This window comes from Pezoporus occidentalis, unplaced genomic scaffold, assembly GCF_034315485.1.
Source record: "Pezoporus occidentalis ecotype Australia unplaced genomic scaffold, CSIRO_AGI_Poc_V1 ctg379, whole genome shotgun sequence".
NCBI classification, from domain to species: Eukaryota; Metazoa; Chordata; class Aves; order Psittaciformes; family Psittacidae; genus Pezoporus; species Pezoporus occidentalis.
Genome location: NW_026915701.1, coordinates 100143 through 119497, shown reverse-complemented (window position 1 = coordinate 119497; position 19355 = coordinate 100143). Strand labels below are relative to the sequence as shown.

The following is a 19355-nucleotide window of genomic DNA, read 5'->3' as shown; positions in this document are numbered from 1 at the left end:
CCCCTTTCCCCCCCTTCCCCCCCCCCCCACTGTCGGTCCCCTTATGGGTGCCCCATCACAAGCAGCACCTTGGGGTGCAACCTTAGGGGGTGGCAGCGGGCGCAAGCTCCCATCCTAAAGCACCCTTGGGATTAGTGGGGAGACCTGACCTTAATCCCCCCGGGCATGCAGGGGCCTGGAGGGGGCCGCTATGGGGCTGCTGCCCCCCCCTTCCCCCTCAGCGCCAGATGTGCCGAGCATCCCTGGCTCCATCCCTGCCCCACGGCTGCCCCGAGGCTCTCCCTGCAGAGACCCGGGCCCGTTTCCATCCTGGTACCCACCATGGGGGGAGCCCGGAGCTGGAGACCCCTAAGTGCTGTGCGTGGTCCTCGTGGGCCGGGTGAGGAGCCATGGGCCGTACATGGGCTGTGCATGGGGCGTGCAAGGGGCCAGTGGGGCTGTGCAAGGTCTGTATGGGATGTGTGGGGTCCCCATGGGTTGGACAAGGTCCCTATGGGGCTGTGCAAGGTCTGTATGGGCTGTGCAAGGTCTGTATGGGATGTGCAAGGTCTATATGGGATGTGCAAGGTCTGTATGGGATGTGCAAGGTCTGTATAGGGTGTGCAAGGGGCCAGTGGGGCTGTGCAAGGTCTGTATGGGATGTGTGGGGTCCCCATAGGCTGTGCAAGGTCCCCATGGGGCTGTGCAAGGTCTGTATGGGCTGTGCAAGGTCTGTATGGGATGTGCAAGGTCTGTATGGGATGTGCAAGGTCTATATGGGATGTGTGGGGTCCCCATGGACTGTACAAGGTCCCTGTGGGGCTGTACAAGGTCCCCATGGGGATGTACAAGCTCCCTATGGGATGTGTGGGGTCCCCATGGGTTGTACAAAGTCCCCATGGGGCTGCGCAAGGTCTGTATGGGATGCATGGGGTCCCCATGGGCTGTACATGGTCTCCATGGGGCTGTGCAAGGTCTATATGGGATGTGCAAGGTCTATATGGGATGTGCAAGGTCTATATGGGATGTGCAAGGTCTATATGGGACGTGTGGGGTCTATATGGGACGTGTGGGGTCCCCATGGGCTGTACACGGTCCCTATGGGGCCATGCAAGGAGCTCACTGAGGCTGGCGAATGGGCACTGACTTCCCCAGTGCCACCAGCCCCGGTCCCCACTGTCACCATCCCCAGCCCCATTCATTCCCCCCCCCGCCCTCCTTGGCACCCATTGCCCTCAGCCCTGCTTGCACCCAATGTGTGTGGGGGGGGGACAGGGACACCCATTGGGTGGGCACCTACCTGTGCCTGCGCCCACCCGTCCGCGCTGCTCACATCGCGGCTGCCGGCGCCGGGGCCGCTAAAGCCGATTAAGGACCGGCTTTAGAGCTCCCCCCCCCTATTCCCACTGCTCCTCCCGCCTCATTCCAGCGCCTGGCACAGCCCGGGCAGGCTGGGAATGCCCAGGGAAAGGGGTGCCCTTGGTGGGGTGCTGGGGGCACCCCATGGGGGGGGCAAAGCTGCGTCCTGGGGTCACTCAGGGTCTGCATTCCCCCCCCCCCCCCATTCCCCGTCTATCGCATCCAAGGGGATTTCTCCTTCCCAGCATCCCAGGGGAAGGGAATCTCTGAGCCTTCTCCCCACATTCCATCCCCTCTTCATTAGTGTTGAAGCTAGGGGACCCCCACAATCCCCCCCACACACACACATCCCAGGACATCAATGACAACAGCACACAGGATGGGAAGGGATCAGCTCTATTGATTCCAGAAGGAAACAGAGGCAGGGATACAGAAGCTTGGCAAGCACAGATACATAACGCGGTGTCACCACATCCCGCCGGAGCAGGGGGCCTCATCCTGCCCCCCAGGCTGGGGGTCTAGAGCTGGATGGAGCCTGGCAGTGAGGGGAGCTGCCCCCTCGCTCAATGGGAAAACCTTCCTCAATGCTTCCTAAAGCATCCTTGGCCTCATCCTGCCTGGAAAAGGGCTCCTGAGCTCCTGCCACTGGAGAACAAAGCGGGGTTCGAACCCCACTGGATGCAGCATCCCCCGAAGAGGAGGTTCAAGTGGGTCCTGCAGGAGCGGGCTCCATCTCCCCATCCACCAAAGCCATCTGGTCCCAGGATACAGCTCCGGGGCCTTTCAACTTCCCATATTCCATCCATCCCTCGACGCCGGGCGGGATTCCCTGCTCCGGAGCGGCTCCCACCTTTGGCTAAGGCACAACTCGGCTGCTTAGAAAAGAGAAACCCCAACGGGCAAAGAGGCGCTTGGGACGGGCAATACAGTACACGGAGTGACGGGAATGCTGCCTGGAAACGGGGGGAAAAACAGGGAATTTGGGGGGAAAAGCCCAAAAAAGAGTTGCTCGAGGCAACGCTCCACGTCAGGCACCAGCATCAGAGCTGCTCTTGCTCAGCCCCATGGGAATGGCTTCGCTCCTCCCAGCCCTGCAGAGAAAGCTTTGGCAAACAGCAGGATCGCGCCTCCCGCTCCGGACGCGCGATTCCCGCTTGTCTTTGGCTGCACTTTTAAAAGGATTTGGATGCTGAAAAAGCTCTTTTTTTTTTCGGTTTGGTTTTTGGTTTTTATAGAAATAGATATTTTTTTCTTTACTTTTTTTTCTCTACAAAAAAAAAAAAAACAAACACCAAAAATGGAAGCATCCGGAAGCATTTCCAATAGGTTTATATATAAAATTCCTGCTCTAGAAAAGGAAAAAAAAAAATCCCGACGTCGGCGCTGGATCCCGGCGGGCCAACAAGAAAACACCGAAATACTCTGCCTTTGGGAAAGCAAATCCTGCCCAGGGATCCCAGGAATGGTGCCGCGAGGTTACATGATGCTGCAGTTCTGCACAGCCTGAGCCTGCGAGGAAGAGAGGGACAGCAGTGCGTGAGCCCCAAAGCGGTGCCAAGGAGGCAGCAAATTCCATGTGGGATCCCTCCCTCGCAGTGCCCTTGGGATGCAACGCACCCCCACCTCAGCCCTGAATTGGGGGGATTAGAGGAGGGTATGGCTTGCTCTTGTGCGTGAGGGATGGGTGGAATGAGAGCCATGGGGATGAGGGATGCTCCTGGGGGTCAAGCACGGGATGTGGGGATGCTGCGGACAACCCCTCCCGATCCCTCCCATTCCGATGGTGGCCGGAGGAAGAGGAAGAGCAAAGAGGAGGAAGAGGAAGGCGCTGCCCTGTTGGGAGACGAGGGTGCTGGTGGCCACCAACCTGCCGGCGAGGGCTGGTGTCGCCCAGGAGGTAGTTCCTGGTCACGAGCGTCTCGCCGAGGCCGATGCTGCCGGCGTCGCCCATGCTGCGGTAGCTGCGGGTGACGGTCACGCTGGAGGTGGACGAGCCCGAGGACATGGTGGCCATGTTCTGGTTGCCCCCCTTGTCGGCCGGTTGCCCGCACGTGCCGCAGACCACGGTGCGCGAGCGCAGGTTGTATTCGCCGGGGTCACCGGGGCCACCGCAGCTGCCCTGCACCGGAGGGAAGGGGTTGGGATGCGGGCAAAGGGACCTCAAGCACCGGCCAGAGCAGCTTTGGCATCGAGCAGCCTGCCCTGAGGAGGAGGTCTTCAAAGAGGGTCCCTGAACCGCCTGTCCCACCCATGCCCTGCTTTGAAACTAATAGTGCTAATAACAGTAATTATGTTATTGTTAATTATGACTGTGCATTCTCCTCCTCCTCCTTCTTCTTCTTCATTTTCTCCTTCTTTTCTTCTTCTTCTCCTTCTTCTTTTCTTCCTCTTCTTCTTCCTCTTCTTCTTCTTCATTTTCTCCTTCTTCTTTTCTTCTTCTTCTTCTTCCTCTTCTTCTTTTCTTCTTCTTCTTCATTTTCTCCTTCTTCTCCTCCTTCTTCTTCTCCTTCTCCTTCCTTTTCTCTTCTTCTTCTCCTTCTCCTTCTTCTTCTCCTTCTCCTTCTTCTCCTTCATTTTCTCCTTCTTCTTCTTCTTCATTTTCTTTTTCTTCTTCTTCTTTTCCTTCTTCTCCTTCTCCTTTTCCTTCTTCTTTTCCTTCTTCTTCCTTTTCTATTCTTCTTCTTCTCCTTCTTCTTCTTCTCCTTCTTCTCCTTCATTTTCTCCTTCTTCATTTTCTTCTCCTTCTTCATTTCTTCTTCTTCTTTTCTTCTTTTTCTTTTCCTTCTCCTTGTTTTTCTTCTTCTCCCTTCTTCTGCTTTCTCTTCTAATTATTATTATTAGTACTATTAGATGATGATGATGATGATGATCCCTGGCAGTGTTCAAGGCCAGGCTGGACAGGGCTTGGAGCAAGCTGCTCTAGTGGAAGGTGTCCCTGCCTGTGACAGGGGTTGGAGCTGGATGAGCTTTAAGGTCCCACCCAACTCAACCCATTCCATGACCCCATTACTATTACTGTAATTCCATAGAGCCTGTTACTAGCACATTCCATGACTCTTATTACTACCATCATCCCTCCAACACCCCCCCGAGGCACTCACGTGGTGATGGCGGTGGTGGATGTTGACTTCATCATCATCCTCATCCTCATCGTCATCGTTGATGATCACGGTGCGGACCAGCTTCCGCATGGCCACCTCCTGCAGGGGACAGCAAAGGAGTTGGGGGGGGGGGGGGGTTGATGGCTGCTGACCCCCACCCCATGCCCTGGAGCTGCCCTTGGGCTCTTACCTCCCCATTGGAGTTGATGAGGGCAGTGCGCAGGCTGTCTCCAGAGCCCCAGCTGCTCTGGGCTTTCCACACCACGTTGCTGGGGGGGCTATGGGTCGCGCCAGCCCCTGAGGCCCAGATCTAGGGAGGAGAGCACAGAGTATTCAACTGTGGCTTGAAGGGAGAAGCTGTGGCTGCCCCATCCCTGGCAGTGCTCAAGGCCAGCTTGGATAGAGGGGCTTGGAGCATCCTGCTCTAGTGGAAGGTGTCCCTGCCCATGGAACTCAAGGTTCTTCCAACCCAACCCATTGTGGGGTTCTCTGACTCCATGAGTGGGTCTGGGATCCGGGCTGGATCCGTCACCGGGCAGTAACTCACCGTGACCACTTGGCCAGCCTTCAGGGTGAACTTCGGGGGGAAGCGGTAGGTGATGGGGGGATCGTCTCCATTCTGCCTCTTGATCTGCCAGTTCCCCATCGCCTGGTCCTGCAAGAGACCCCATGCTTAGATCCCTCTGTTCCTCCCCAGCTTGTCCCGGCTCCATCCCACCCATGGGGTGAAACAGGGATGAACTCCCTGAAGGCAAACTCACCTCATTGGACTTGTTCCTGAGCCTCACGAATCTCCCCTCCAAGTCAACCTCCTCCACACCAACGCGGCCGCTTGTCCGGGCATGGTGGGAGAAGCTGGTGCGGCTCTCGCTGTCCTCCAGCTTCCTCTTCTTGGAGGAGCCCGGGGTGGACAAATGGCTCCGGGATGTCCCTTTGTGGGAGGAAGGGCTGGGTGACAACCTCAGCCTGGGCAGGAGGAGAAGGGGAGATGGAATCAGTGAGGACGTGAGGAGCAGGAGGCACCGAGCCCGTTGGGTTGGATGCTCACCGCTCCTCCTCGCCTTCCAGCAGCTTGCGGTAGGCGTTGATCTCCATGTCCAGAGCCAGTTTGATGTCCAGCAGCTCCTGGTACTCATCGAGCTGCTGCTGCATGCGTGCCCTCATCTCGGCCATGTCCCGCTCCTTGTCGGACAGCAGGCGCCGGTTGGTCTCGCGTTCCCTGGCCAGGATATCCTCCAAGTCGTGCAGCTTCGCTTCCTTAGCAGCCAACTGCGTGGGGAAGGGAAGGTGAGGGGGGGCTGCCCCATCTAAAGCCGCCCTTCGAGGTGGTGCATCCAGAGGGACCCCCCCCTTGGTCCTCACTCACCTGCTTCTGGAGCTGGCTGACTTCCGAGGAGAGGTTGTCGATGCGGATCCGGGTTTGCTGCAGCTCCTCATGGGCAGCACCCACCATGTTGCTGTTCCTCTCGGCCGACTGCTTGGCGTTCTCCAGCTGGAGGATACGGATGGATGGAGGGAGGGATGGATGGATGGATGGATGGATGGATGGATGGATGGATGGAGGGAGGGAGGGATGAATGGAGGGATGGAGGGATGGAGGGAAGGATGAAGGGAGGGAGGGATGGATGGATGGATGGATGGATGGATGGATGGATGGATGGATGGATGGATGGATGGAGTGTGGGAGGGATGGATGGATGATGATGGATGATGGATGGATGGATGGAGGGATGGACAGATAGATGAATGGAGGGATGGATGATGGATGGATGGATGGAGGGATGGACAGATAGATGAATGGAGGAATGGATGGATGGATGGATGGATGGATGGATGGATGGATGGATGGATATATGGATGGAGGGAGGGAGGGAGGGAGGGATGGAGGAATGGATGAATGGAGGGAGGGAGGGAGGGAGGGAGGGATGGAGGAATGGATGAATGGAGGGATGGAGGGATGGATGGAAGGATGAAGGGAGGGATGGAGAGAGGGATGGATGGATGGATGGATGGATGGATGGATGGATGGATGGATGGATGGATGGAGTGTGGGAGGGATAGAGGGATGGATAGATGAATGGATGGAGGGATGGAGGGATGGATGGATGGATGGATGGATGGATGGATGGATGGATGGGTGGATAGATGGATGGAGGAATGGATGGATGGTGGATGGATGGATGGAATGGATGGATGGATGGATGGATGGATGGATGGATGGATGGATAGATGGATGGAGGGGTCGCCACCCCATCAGCCCTATGGGGCAGGGCGAGGAGGGGCCAAGACACGTGAGGCGCTGCTCACCTTCGCCCCATAGGTCTTCTCCAGTTCCTCCTTGTAGAGCCTGATCTGGGCTTCGTGCTGGCTCCGCAGCTCCTGCAGGGCCTCCGAGAGCTTGCTCTCGAACTCCCGCTGCCGCCCGTTGTCGATCTCCACCAGCCGCGTCTCGTGCCGGCGCTTGGTCTCCCGCAGCTCCTGGGGCCGGGACACGGTGGGATCAGCTTCGGGGAGGGGGAACGCGAGCCGTTGGCAGCGGGGTTACCCCGCACCCGGACGCTCACCTCGCTGTAAATGTTCTTCTGGAATTCCAGCTCCTCCTTCAGCGTCTGGAGCCGGTTCTCGGCGTCCACGCGCCGCAGCATCTCATCCTGCAGCTGCTTCTTGGCTTCACCCAAGGCGCTCTCCAGCTGCGGGGCATTGGGGATGCTCAGCGCGGGCTCCCGGGGACCCAGCCCCGGCTCTGCCCCGCAGCCATAGGGGACAAGGGGTGCCCAACGCTCACCTTGGCCACCTGCGCCCTCAGGTCCCTCACTTCGTTCTCCAGGTTCCTCTTCTCGCCCAGGGCCGTGGAGAGCGCGGCCTCCTTGGAGTTGAGCAGAGCCTCCACGTCCTTGAGCCGCGCCTGCGCCGTGAGCAGGTCCCCTTCCTTCTTGGCGTTCCTGCGGGGACCGCATGGGATGGGTGAGCGGCTGCGGCACAGCGCACACAGCGGTGTATATGGCACGGAGTGAGTAGTGTGGCACGGGGCATAGGGTATAGCACAGAGTAAATGGCACAGTGCATATGGCACAGTGTATATGGCACTGTGTATATGGCACAGTGTATATGGCACGGAGTGTGTAGTGTGGAACGGGGTATAGGGTATAGCACAGAGTAAATGGCACAGTGCATATGGCACAGTGTATATGGCACTGTGTATATGGCACGGAGTGTGTAGTATGGCACGGGGTATAGGGTATAGCACAGAGTAAATGGCACAGTGTATATGGCACAGTGTATATGGCACAGTGTATATGGCATGGTGTGTGTAGTATGGAACGGGGTATAGGGTATAGCACAGAGTAAATGGCACCGTGTATATGGCACAGTGTATATGGCACAATGGATATGGCACAGTGTGTGTAGTGTGGCACGGGGTATAGGGTATAGCACAGAGTAAATGGCACAGTGCATATGGCACAGTGTATATGGCACTGTGTATATGGCACTGTGTATATGGCACAATGGATAGGCACGGAGTGTGTAGTATGGAACGGGGTATAGGGTATAGCACAGAGTAAATGGCACATTGTATATGGCACAATGTATATGGCACAGCGTGTTTAGTATGGCACGATGTATAGGGTATAGCACAGTGTATATAACACATTGTATATGGCACAATGTATATGGCACAATGTATACAGCACAGTAGAGCATGGCACAGTGTATATAGCACTGTGTATATGGCACTGTGTATACGGCACAGTGTATATGGCACAGTGTATACGGCACAGTGTATATGGCACAGTGTATATGGCACAATGTATACAGCACAGTAGAGCATGGCACAGTGTATACGGCACAGTGTATATGGCACAGTGTATATGGCACAGTGTATACGGCACAATGTATATGGCACAGTGTACACGGCACAGTGTATACGGCACAGTGTACACGGCACAGTGTATAGGGCACAGTGTATACGGCACAGTGTATACGGCACAGTGTATAGGGCACAGTGTATACGGCACAGTGTATACGGCACAGTGTATACGGCACTGTGTATATGGCACAGTGTATATGGCACAGTGTATGCGGCACAGTGTATATGGCACAGTGTATATGGCACAGTGTATACGGCACAGTGTATATGGCACAATGTATATGGCACAATGTATACAGCACAGCAGAGCATGACACAGTGTATATAGCACTGTGTACACGGCACAGTGTATATGGCACAGCGTATGCGGCAGGCCCAGCCCCACACCGCACTGCGGGTGACTCTCCTGCCCTCCAGCATCGCCCCATCCCATCCCTGGCTCCTCCCCTCGCTCTTCCAGCCCTCCAGGAGCAGCTCCAGGCTGTTCCCTATGGAGCCATCGCTCTGTGCCTGGGGAACCCGACCCGACCCAAGTCCCCCCCCGCCGCCCCAGACACAACCTGACACTATTTTGGTAGGTCCTATAAAAAGCACAGCCCTGTGGGTGCCTGTCAGCACCAGGGCAGGGAGCGTCACCCCCCCCCCTTCACAATGGGGGGCAGGATGGGTGCATTCCTGAGGCAGAATTCCTGCCCCACGGCTCACAGATAGCAAGGGGGAGCTGGCGGCCCCACAGCAGGATCTGCCCCGCTTCCCATAGGGAGCACATGGAGGAGCTGCCTCCGCTCCTCTCCTCCTGCCCACCACGAGCAAGCAGCGGCATTCCCAGACTGGTGTGTGGGTGGCAAGCTCCTTGCTTGGCTTTTCCTGCCTCTCCTTCTGCTTTCTGCCCTGAGCCGGCATGGAAAAGTCATTCCAAGGTATCCCCCCCCCCCCGGTGCCGTACTCCATTAACCCCCCTTCGTGGGGCACCACGAGCCTCCCAGTGCATCCCACTCCTTTCATGCCACTGACTCACGGCACAAAAACGCCATCTGGGAGCGGATCCAGAGCCTGAGTTGTCCCATCTGGCACCAACTCCCTGCTGCCGACAGGGATCGATCCCACTGTTCCCGAGGGATTTCACCACCGAACCCTGGGACCTGGCTATACGGGGTGGGGGGGGGTCACTGGCTCTTTGGGCCTCTGATGCTTTAGGGGGCACCGGCACCATTTAGGAGTGAGAAGGCTGAGATTGAATCCGCTGATGCCCCGTGGTAAATCCCAGGAGACTGGAGGGGAAAAATCCCCTTTTCCCTCCTTGCTTCCCATCGGATCCTGCTCGGTTTTCCCTGCAGCCTCCCAGGCTCCGGCTGGCGCTGGGCTAAAAATACACCACTTCCATGGCAGCTGCAGCGCTCCCACGTCCCTTGGGAATGGGATGAACAGGGACCATCCTCCTCCTCCTCCTCCTCCTCCGCCTGTCCCACTGCTCCCTCCCCATCCCACCTGCGAGAGCGGATCCCAAAGGGAAGCACGGCCCCCACTTGTGGAGCAGCTCCCATGGGATTTGCTTCCCTACCCGGGGAGAGGCGAGCGTAAACGCAAGGGTTCGTTGAAGCCAAGGGGAGACAACACGAGGGAGGGAACCAAATCCTTCGGGAACAAACGTCTCCAGAGGGAAAACGGGGGGAAAAGGGGCCTCCGAGCTATTTTTAGCTTCTAAAAGCAGGAAGGAGAGGGGAAAAAATTCCCTATTGCAGCTGCCAGAAAATCCCAACGTTCATGGAAAGTTGGATCTGCTCGGAGCCGGCTCGGCACAGGCACAGAGCGCGCGGGGGGGGAGCTGCAGGAAGGCTCTGGAAACCTTGGCATCCTTGTCCTGGCTCTATTCCTGCCCTTCCCTCTGGGCCAGGATCCCAGGAGGAGCCCGGCTCTGGGCTCTCCCTCTGGGAATGCCGAGGCAGGACACGGCTCGCCGGGGAGGGATGCTCTGGGCATGCTCAATGCCCACTCCTCATCCTTTCCATGGAGTGGGATGGAGCCGGTACTGGAGAACCAGGCCCATCCCTCCTTCCCTGCATCCCAATCCAGACAAGGTGCCAGGTCAGGACCTTCTTCCCCATGGATAGATCTTTTCCCTTTATCCCAGGGATCCCTTCCCCTATCCCAAGGACCATTACCCCCTTCCCAAGGATCCCTTCCCCTATCCCAAGGATCATTACCCCCATCCCAAGGATCCCTTCCCCTATCCCAAGGACCATTACCCCCATCCCAAGGATCCCTTCCCCTATCCCAAGGACCATTACCCCCATCCCAAGGATCTCTTCCCCTATCCCAAGGACCATTACCCCCATCCCAAGGATCTCTTCCCCTATCCCAAGGACCATTACCCCCATCCCAAGGATCTCTTCCCCTATCCCAAGGACCATTACCCCCATCCCAAGGATCCCTTCCCCTATCCCAAGGATCATTACCCCCATCCCAAGGATCCCTTCCCCTATCCCAAGGATCATTACCCCCATCCCAAGGACCATTACCCCCATCCCAGGGATCTCTTCCCCTATCCCAAGGATCATTACCTCCATCCCAAGGATCATTACACCCATCCCAGGGATTATTCCTTCTATCCCAGGGATGATTCCCCCATGCCAAGGACCAGGGCCCTACAGGACAAGCAGCAGGGACAGGGTGAGGAAAGCCTCTATGGCGGGGCATTGGAAATGTGGCCGAGCAGCTTCTCCCAGCTCCTGACTCATCCATGCCTCCGCCAGGTCACCAGGATAAACAGAGCCCGTCTCCAAGCACGGATCCCAAAGATCCCAGCACAATGTATAGGGAGGACAGGGTCGGCGCGCAGCCCCACAGCCCGGGAATGCCAGCGCTCATGGATGCATGGAAACGGCTCCCACCCTCCAGCATCCGCTAGGTCAGAGCCCGTTCCCGGTGCCGGGCACGCTCATCCCTAGGGATGAGGCGTTGAGCTCAGCTCCACGTAGCTTGTTGGCATCTCCGCAGAGCTCGGCTTCCCCTTCCTGCAATGGGGAGCTGGCTTTTCCATGCATCCTAAAGGGGGACCAACCCCGCTGGAACCAGGAAAGGGCATTTCATAGGGATATAAATGGACCCGGAATTCCGCTCCACAAATCCCATCACCAGGAGCCTCACTGGGAGCTGCTCCCAGCTTGATTCCTTTAGGAATCAGCTACAAGCATTCCCCATGAAGCCTTGGAAGGAGCTTTTCTCCTTCCCATGGATCCACCCTGCGCTGTCTCCCCACATCCTCTCCTAACAGGGAAAAGCTCCCTGGCTTCACCAGAGCCGGGATGCACGGCCACACGGGACCACGGCATGGAATGCTGCCCCTTCCCGCACGGCTTCGAAGCTGGAAACGGGATGTCAGAGGATAAATAGCACATTCAAAAGCCACAGAGCCGTGGGGAGCCCCAGGGCCACTCGCTCCCTAGCCCAAGCCGGTGACTCATCCCAGCTCCCATGGAAATCCCAAGTCATGGAGCGACGTGGCTCTTTGGGCTGAGTTCCCCCTGGAAAAGGGAGGGCTCCGTGGTTTGGAAGGGCGGATGCTAGCCCCAGAAGGGTTTTAGAGCTGGAAAAAGGGGTTTGGCCGGCTCCAAAGTAGGAGTCGATAGGGAAAGGGATTGGGAATGGGCTTTCTGCTGCCCACAGTGCCCATCCCTCGGGCACGAGGCTGCGTCTTCCTTGGAGCAGGGAGGGAAAACAGCCTTAAGTTCGTGTTTGATGCAGCCAGGGCTTGGGGCAGCAGAGGAGGAGCAGGGATGCAAACGCCAGCTCCAGGAGCAAGGAAATGAGTTGCCGCCACGGGAATGCGGCTGCGGTCCCCTTCCCGATGGCATCTCTGCATGCAAAGCAGTGGCGAGGCCGCTGTGCTCATACGGATCCATGGCTGGGAATGGGGTCCCGGATGGGACAAGGCAGAGAGGACCCGGGAGGGGCAAAGCAAGGAGCAAGCCCGAGGGCTCCCTCCTGCCCTCATCCATCCGGGTCCGCAATGGGAACTGTGGGATCCAGCCTTGCCGGGAACGCCAGGGTTTGCCCGCAGCCCTGGAGCGCAGGCAGATAAGGGCCAGGGAGGTGTTTACCCTGCACAAGGTCTGTTTGCCTGCTGCTGCTGCTGCTGCTGCTGCTGCTGCCTTGTTTGCCGTCGGCAGCCGGGGCGGGGTCTGGATGCGATTCCATTGGGAAAAGGCGGCTGGGGCGCACGGGATGAGGAGGCCGGAGCTGCGCTGCGGGAGGCAGACGCTCCCAGCTCCCCTCTGCCTGCTCTAGCATCCCTGCTTCCCCCTGGCCATGGGGCAGCATCCCTGGGAGGCGCAGGTTTAAACCCATGGCATGAAGGCTCGGCTTTGCCAAACCCCATAGGGATGCGGGGGAGAGGAGCACGATGGATCCCTTGCACCCCATGGGCGCTGCTGGGAGCGGGTTATCCACCAGCACCCATCCCATCAGGAAGGAAGGGGCAGGCGAGAGCGCCAGCAACCGCACCCAGCGCCAGGGCTGAGCCTGACTCATCCATCGCACAACCACAGCCTGCGTCGGGATGAAGGGGCCGCATCCAGCTCCGATCCCTGCCGTGGACAAGGACCCCTGCCACTGGAGCAGCTTCCCCTTTGTCCAAGAGGCCTCTGCTATCAGAAACCACCTCCCACAGAGCCACTCACAGCCCCGGAGCAGGAATCCGAAGGATCCCTAAGAGCTCTTGTCTCCCAGTCCTGGCTCCATCCCCACCTTGTAGGGACACGGTGCCAGCGCCTGCAGAGGTGCAGCCCCATAACGGGGCAGGGCAAAGTCCAGGCAGTCACTGTGAACGCTCCCTGGGCTGGCAGCGGACTTTGGCCCTCTTCCTGCAGCATCTCCTGGCTCTGAGCATGGGATTGCAGCAATAGAGCTCCATGGCCGGGAGGGTAACCCCGGCCGCCAGCGCCTTCACCTTCCTCTCTGGTTTATGACGGACAATGGGCGGTGATGCTGGCTCAGCACCTCTCAGAACAGGGATGTCCCAACCCCAGTTTGGTTTCCTGCCATTCCCATGGGCTTGGTTCAACGCAGTTCATCAACCAACTCGTCATAGAATCAGGCTGGGTTGGGTTGAAGGGACCTTGAAGCTCATCCAGCTCCAACCCGTGCCGCTAGAGCAGCTTGCTCCAAGCCCCATCCAGCCTGGCCTTGGGCACTGCCAGCAATGGGGCAGCCACAGCTTCTCCATTCAACCCATTCCAGTCCCCCAGCACCCTCCCAGGGAAGAACTTCCTTATCTCCAACCTGAACTTCCCCTGTCCCATCCCTCCGGTCCCTGATGGAGATCCCTCTCCAGCATCCGGCTTCCACCCCCTTGGACTTCCCTTAATCCCCACAGGCACCGCGGGGCTCAGACCCGTGCTGGATGTGACCCAGCACAGCCGCCGAGGCAGCTGCCGTGGCACCGGTGCTGCTCCAGTTGCTCCCTCCACACTGGGACCATTCATCCCAGGGCTGAGGACCCAGCCCTGGCACCACGGTGAGGGGCTGCGGGCACACACGTGGCACCGGCTGCCGGGAATGTGCTGAGCCAGGCACAAAGGAGCTGGTGCAGCAAATGGCATTGGAAAGAGGCCGGGAAATGGGGAGCGGAGCTGGCGGCAGAGCAGCGGGAAGTGATTCCCGGCTTGCCAATGCTTCCCAGGGACTCTGCGTATGGAATCAGAGTGGTTCGGGTTGGAACTCATCCGTGCCAACCTTCACTTTGGCCATGATCCGGGGTGTGGGGGGGAAAGCTCCGGTGGTTTCCTCCTGTCCCGATGCCAGGCACCAATTCCCAAAGGGCATCAATTCAGCACAGCAAGGAGCCGGGAGCAGCCTCTCCACACGCCGGGAACGGCTCCGGAGCTGAAGCGTTAACTGGGAATCAAGTGACGTGCAAGAGGCAGGAAAACACTTGTGGCAGCAAGTGCAGCCAGGGCAGGCTGGGACGCGCTGTGCTTGGCGCTGTACGGAAGGGGGGGGGGATGCATCCCCGCACGAAAAGCAGCCACAATTCCCTTTGGAATTGCTTCTCTTTAATCCCCCACCGCTAGGATAAAGCCCTTGATTTGGCAGGGCGGCTCCCATCGCCGTACAAGCGGTGAAGGCAACAGGATTTCCTCTCATTCCCCTCATTCCCGGGGCGGCCCTGCCCTGCAGCAGGAGCGGGGAAGACGCCAGCAACGGGAGCAGAGCCACCGAAACGAAAGTGTTGGAGCAGCGTCCTCTGCCTGAAACATTCCGACCGGGATAAAGTGGGGCTGGACAAGAAAGAGCCCTGCGGAGAAACGGCCGCGGGTGTAAAGGGGTCCCTGAGGGATGCGGGGGTCCCGGACCAGCCCTGGCTCCGCATCTCCTGCTCCCCCAGCAGCACAAACTGCTCTTTGTGTGCTCCAAAAGGGCAAAGCCTCCTCAGATCCCAACTGCTCCTTCCCTGGCAAAGGTTTTCCAGGGCACAGAGGGGGAAAGAGGCCAAGATCCCGAGGTTTCCCCCCACACACACACACACAAACACCCACACGCAAAGTGTTCCAGCACAAGCACGTCACTGCTGCAGGCAGCGCCCGGCTCCGGCCGTGGGATTGGGGCTCTTTATCCCTTCTCCACTCCTCCGGCTCCCTTTTCCTGCTCCTGCTTGGGTGGTCATGGGGTAAAATCCCTGCGGGATGAGGGCCTGGTGGGTCCGCGCTTGGAGGAGCTTCCACCCCCCCAACAAGCACTATGGAAAGGGCAGTTTTCCTCCTTAAGGCAGGGATGAGCTCCGGGCGCGCAGGAAGAGGCTCTTCCAGCACCACTTTAATCGCGTTAAGGGCTGCAATTGAGGAAGTCATCGCTCAGCAGCCGCGCTCCAACAAGGGGCTGGTTCCGGAGGAGGGAGCTGCCCCTGCCCAAGCGGTGCTGCAGGGATCTGGGATGAGGGGGATCCTCGTTGGAGCGGGGCAATGGCTCCGGTTTCCATAGAGCCACAATAGGGCTGGGTTGAAGGGACCTTAAAGCTCATCCAGATCCAAGCACCTTCCACGAGAGCAGGCTGCTCCGAGCCCCATCCAGCCTCAATCCCCCCTCTGGCTTTGTCCTGTCCCTATATCCCTTGCCCAAAGCCCCCACAGCTCATGGAGAGGGCAGGATAGGGATGCAGAGCATCCCCCCCCAGCACCCCAGTGCCCTCCAAAGCCTCCTGCCCGTCCTTGGGGACCGCAGGGCAGGGACATTCCAGGCTCTCCCCATGGTGTTGGGGACTTTGGGAAACCCTTCCTGGACCGGCATCGGGAGCAGCTGACCACACAATGGGAAGGCTCCAGCCCAAGGGAAGAGCAGGCAGCTGGGAACAGAGGGATGGAGGAGGCACAGGGCAGGGAGCTAGGGAATACCGGGCTGGCCAGACCCTCCTTCACCCACCCAGCTCTTGCACCAGTGCGTCGGGAGCTGGTGAGACCGGTCTCCTGCTGCACACCCTCCACCCTGCATGGGAGGGACAGGAACCGGGTGCTAGGGGGTGGCCCCAGCCCCAGGAACTGTGCCCCACACAACGCCCCACGACAGCCCCAGCCCCACTTCTGTGCTGCTGAGACAACCGCAGCCGCGGGCAGCAGCGATGCTGGGGGATGCTGATAACGCAGCCCCATTGCTGCCTGCCCCATGGGAGATACCCGGAGCTTCCCCTCGGCTGATGGGGTGAGCTGGGGACTCCCCAGTGCAAAGGGCAGTGAGATGAGGACCAGGGCCTTGGGGGGGGGGGGGCAGGACCGGTCCTCCCCATTGGGATGGAGCAGCACCCTTGCGATGGCTCCAACCCAGGGCCCAAAGGTTGAGGACACCCCTTCCAAACCCAGCATCTCTGTTCAGAGCCCCCCTCTCAGCACCACACCGAGAAGGTCCCTGGTGATGTGACAACGACTTGGCAACGACTGCGTGTGCGTGGGGGGGAGAAGAGGCCCCGATGCTGGTGCCCGGCGCCGTGGCACGCAAAGGGCGGCGATGGATATCAGCTCTCATCTCACAGCCATGAGTCACAGACACCTCCCTCCTTCAGCACCCAGCCCTGAGCCCGCACCCAAACCCGCCTCCAACCCAAAAGCTGCTCTGTGGGACCCCCCCCGACTTTCCAAAGGGGGTTTGGTAGTGATGGAGAAGCTCCGGGAGCGTTTCCTATGGCAGGGATGAAGCCCATCATCCCTAAAGCCCACGCTCCCAGGCTCCAAATGCTTTCCAGCCCTCCAAATACCACGGCCAAGATAGTTCTGGGGTTGCATCAGGCAGCAAAAAGCCTTTAGAGAGCTCAGCTCCCTGGGAGCAAGGACGGTGCCTTATCCGAGCGCAGCACATGGGGAAGGGAGCTATATATATCCCAGCGCTCGGCGTTCCGGGAGCGCTGGGGAAGGCTGCGCTTCACCCTTTCCCTGTCGGAAGAACGTTGACGGCATCTTCGGGGGAGGTTAATTTTAGCCTCGTCGGAGACGGCTCCAAAAGGGGTGTCCGGAGCAAGAGGCACAAGAGCAAAGGGAGGAAGAAGGGGGCTGTCCCGATCCTGCCCCAGGGACGGAAGGGAACCCGCTCCCTCCAGCAAGGAGCGGGACTCGGGAGCGGAGCCAATGGCACCGGGGCCATCGGAGCCCCAGGGAAGCCCAGGGCTGGTCCAGCCCTGACCAGGGAGCCCATTGCCAAGAGCAGTGTCCTCAGGGGACACGCTCCCAGCATGGGAAGGGCAGAGGCACCGGCAGCAGCGGGGAGGTCCCTATGGCAGGAAGGGAATGACCTAAACCTGTCAGGAAAAGGCCGGGGTGTGTGTGTGGGGGGGATTGGAGCCTCAGAGCAGAGCGGGAATGCATCGCCCGGAGGCAGCCGATGGGATGGGGATGCAGGCATCGCCCCAGGGGACCCCGCGGCACAGGCAGGGTTAAGGCAAACCCAACCAGAGCAGGTTCTTTAAGTGCCAAAGGCAGCAGAGGAAAACGGCGAGCTCCGTGGTGGGCAGGACGGAGCCAGCTGCCTGGCACCGCTTCCTGCCCTGCGCCCCAGCCTGCTCGGGAATAGCTCCGGGATGACGAATGCGGAGGGCCCACGGGCTCCGCGCCGCACGGACCCGCTCCCAGAGCATCCCTGGCGCTGGGAGGGCAGCGGGAATACCGGGAGACCCTCCCTGTCCTCTTGCTCCCTGCCATGGGCACTCCAGCTCCAGCCAGGTCACGGGTTTCTCCTCTCCCGGCCTCCTCCAGGTCTCTATTTCCTCACGCCCGGCTCTTTGCCAGCCATGACGACAGCGATCGTCCCGGCCCCGTCCTCGTCCCGTCCCGTCACCCCCCCCGTATCCCTCCATCCATCCCTATGGCACTCACCGCGCTTTGAGCTCCTTGTGCTCCTCCCGGACTTTGCTGAGCTCCAGCTGCAGCCGAGCTCTCTCCTTGGCCACGGAATCCAAGGTCTTGCGGGCATCGGCCAGCTCCGACTCGTAGGCAGCCTTGATGCCGGACACCTCCCGGCTCACCACCTCCTCGGACTCGGTGATGCGGAGCCTGAGCCCCGCGTTTTCCAGCTCCAAGGAGCGCACTTTATCGATGTAGACGGCCAAGCGGTCGTTGAGCTCCTGCAGGTCCTCCTTCTCCTGCAGGCGGGTGATGCGGGTCGGGGACAGGGGGGTCCCCGCAGCCCCGCTGCGGGTGCTCCGCTTCTGCGAAGGGGTCGCCATCGGGGTCCGGAGGCAAAAGGCTCTCGGGCTCAGGTCACGGGAGCGGGGTCCCCAAGCCAGCGCCTCGGAGGCTCCGGTTTGTTCGGGTGCCCGCTTATATCGCGCAGGGAGGAGGAGCTGCGAGGAGGAGGAGGAGGAGGAGGAGGAGGAGGGTGGAGTTGAGGCCCGGCTGCGGACAACACCCTTGCATCAGGCACGGCTGCTGCTGGGGGAAAGCAGGGAAAAGCATCCTTGGGAATGGGGGGTTTTGGGGTGAACCCATTGGAAAAACCCCTTCTCCTCCCCCCCCTCCTTTTCCCAGCTTTCAGCTTTGGAAAGGGCAAAGTGCTCCAAGGCTCAGAGAGGCTGCGCCGGGCACCCCCAGGGCATCGCTGCCCCGCACAGAGGGGTAGGGGGCATCTCAAGCTGGCCCCAGGGGGTCCCGGGTACCGCAAGCACCTGGAGCATGCCCAGGGACCCAAGGGCAGGATCCCAGCTCCCCCATTGCTCAGGGTGCCCCTGAGCCCCAAACCATCACATAGAGAGCCCTGGGCCACCCGAGGACACCCCATTGCTGGCTTAGCCCAGTTCTCTCCACACCAGTGCCACCCCCCATTGCTCCCAGTTTCCTTGTGCCCAGTTTAACCCTTTCTCCCCATTTCCCATCCCAGATGTGCTCCGTTTGGACCCCCCCCCCCCCCCCCCCCCAGTTCTGAGCACCAGTTCCTATTCTCCCACCTCCATTCCCAGCCCCACCACCATTCCTCAGCCATTCTCCCACTATCTCCAGTTCCCCCACGGGTCATTCCCGGTCTTCCCAGCTTGGTCCAGGTGGCTCTGCCTCCCTCCGAACCTCAGCAGCTCCCGACTTCCCGATCTGCTTCCTGCCCCCCCCGCAGCACTACTGATGGGGGGTGCTTCATTGGCACCTCAAAGCCAATCCTTCCTGCACGGGAGATGGAAAACTGGGAATGGGAACGGAGAAGCAGCACCCCAGGAAGGGTGGCTGTGGGCTCTTCGGCTTCCCCCTTTGCAATGCTGGGCTCCGCAGCAAAGCAAGCTGGAACGGGAGCTGCATCGCACGGCTGGGAACACCAGTGGGAGCCTGGGCACCCCGCTCCAGGGCTATCCCTGCTCGTCCTGCAGCTGCGCCCCATTCCCTTCCCAGCGTCCTCCGAGCAGGAAAAGCCGCGGGCAGGCTGGGAATGACTCACCCAGCAACCAGAGCAACAAACACATGGGGCACAGGCCGAGGGACAAGCGTGTGGGGAATGATTCATCCCGGCTCCCCGTGAGTCACCCTCACTGGGGTGGGCACAGGGAATGCCGCGGGAGCCGGCCGTGGGGCAGCAGCAGCCCTCCCTCG

General features: G+C 59.6%; 1 protein-coding gene across 1 annotated transcript; it reads right to left on the bottom strand.

Annotated features, from left to right (window-relative positions):
* Positions 1 to 2644: 2644 nt before the first annotated feature.
* Positions 2645 to 18089, bottom strand: LMNA (lamin A/C). The gene is made up of 12 exons (XM_062631848.1): positions 17661 to 18089; positions 7225 to 7381; positions 7004 to 7129; positions 6747 to 6917; positions 5806 to 5931; positions 5488 to 5708; positions 5201 to 5405; positions 4987 to 5094; positions 4630 to 4749; positions 4440 to 4538; positions 3206 to 3457; positions 2645 to 2847 (listed from the first exon to the last, which is right to left on the bottom strand). The coding sequence occupies exons 1-12, from the start codon at positions 18008 to 18010 to the stop codon at positions 2815 to 2817; spliced, it is 1968 nt and encodes a 655-aa protein (XP_062487832.1). The 5' UTR covers positions 18011 to 18089; the 3' UTR covers positions 2645 to 2814.
* Between the last annotated feature and the right edge of the window lie 1266 nt (positions 18090 to 19355).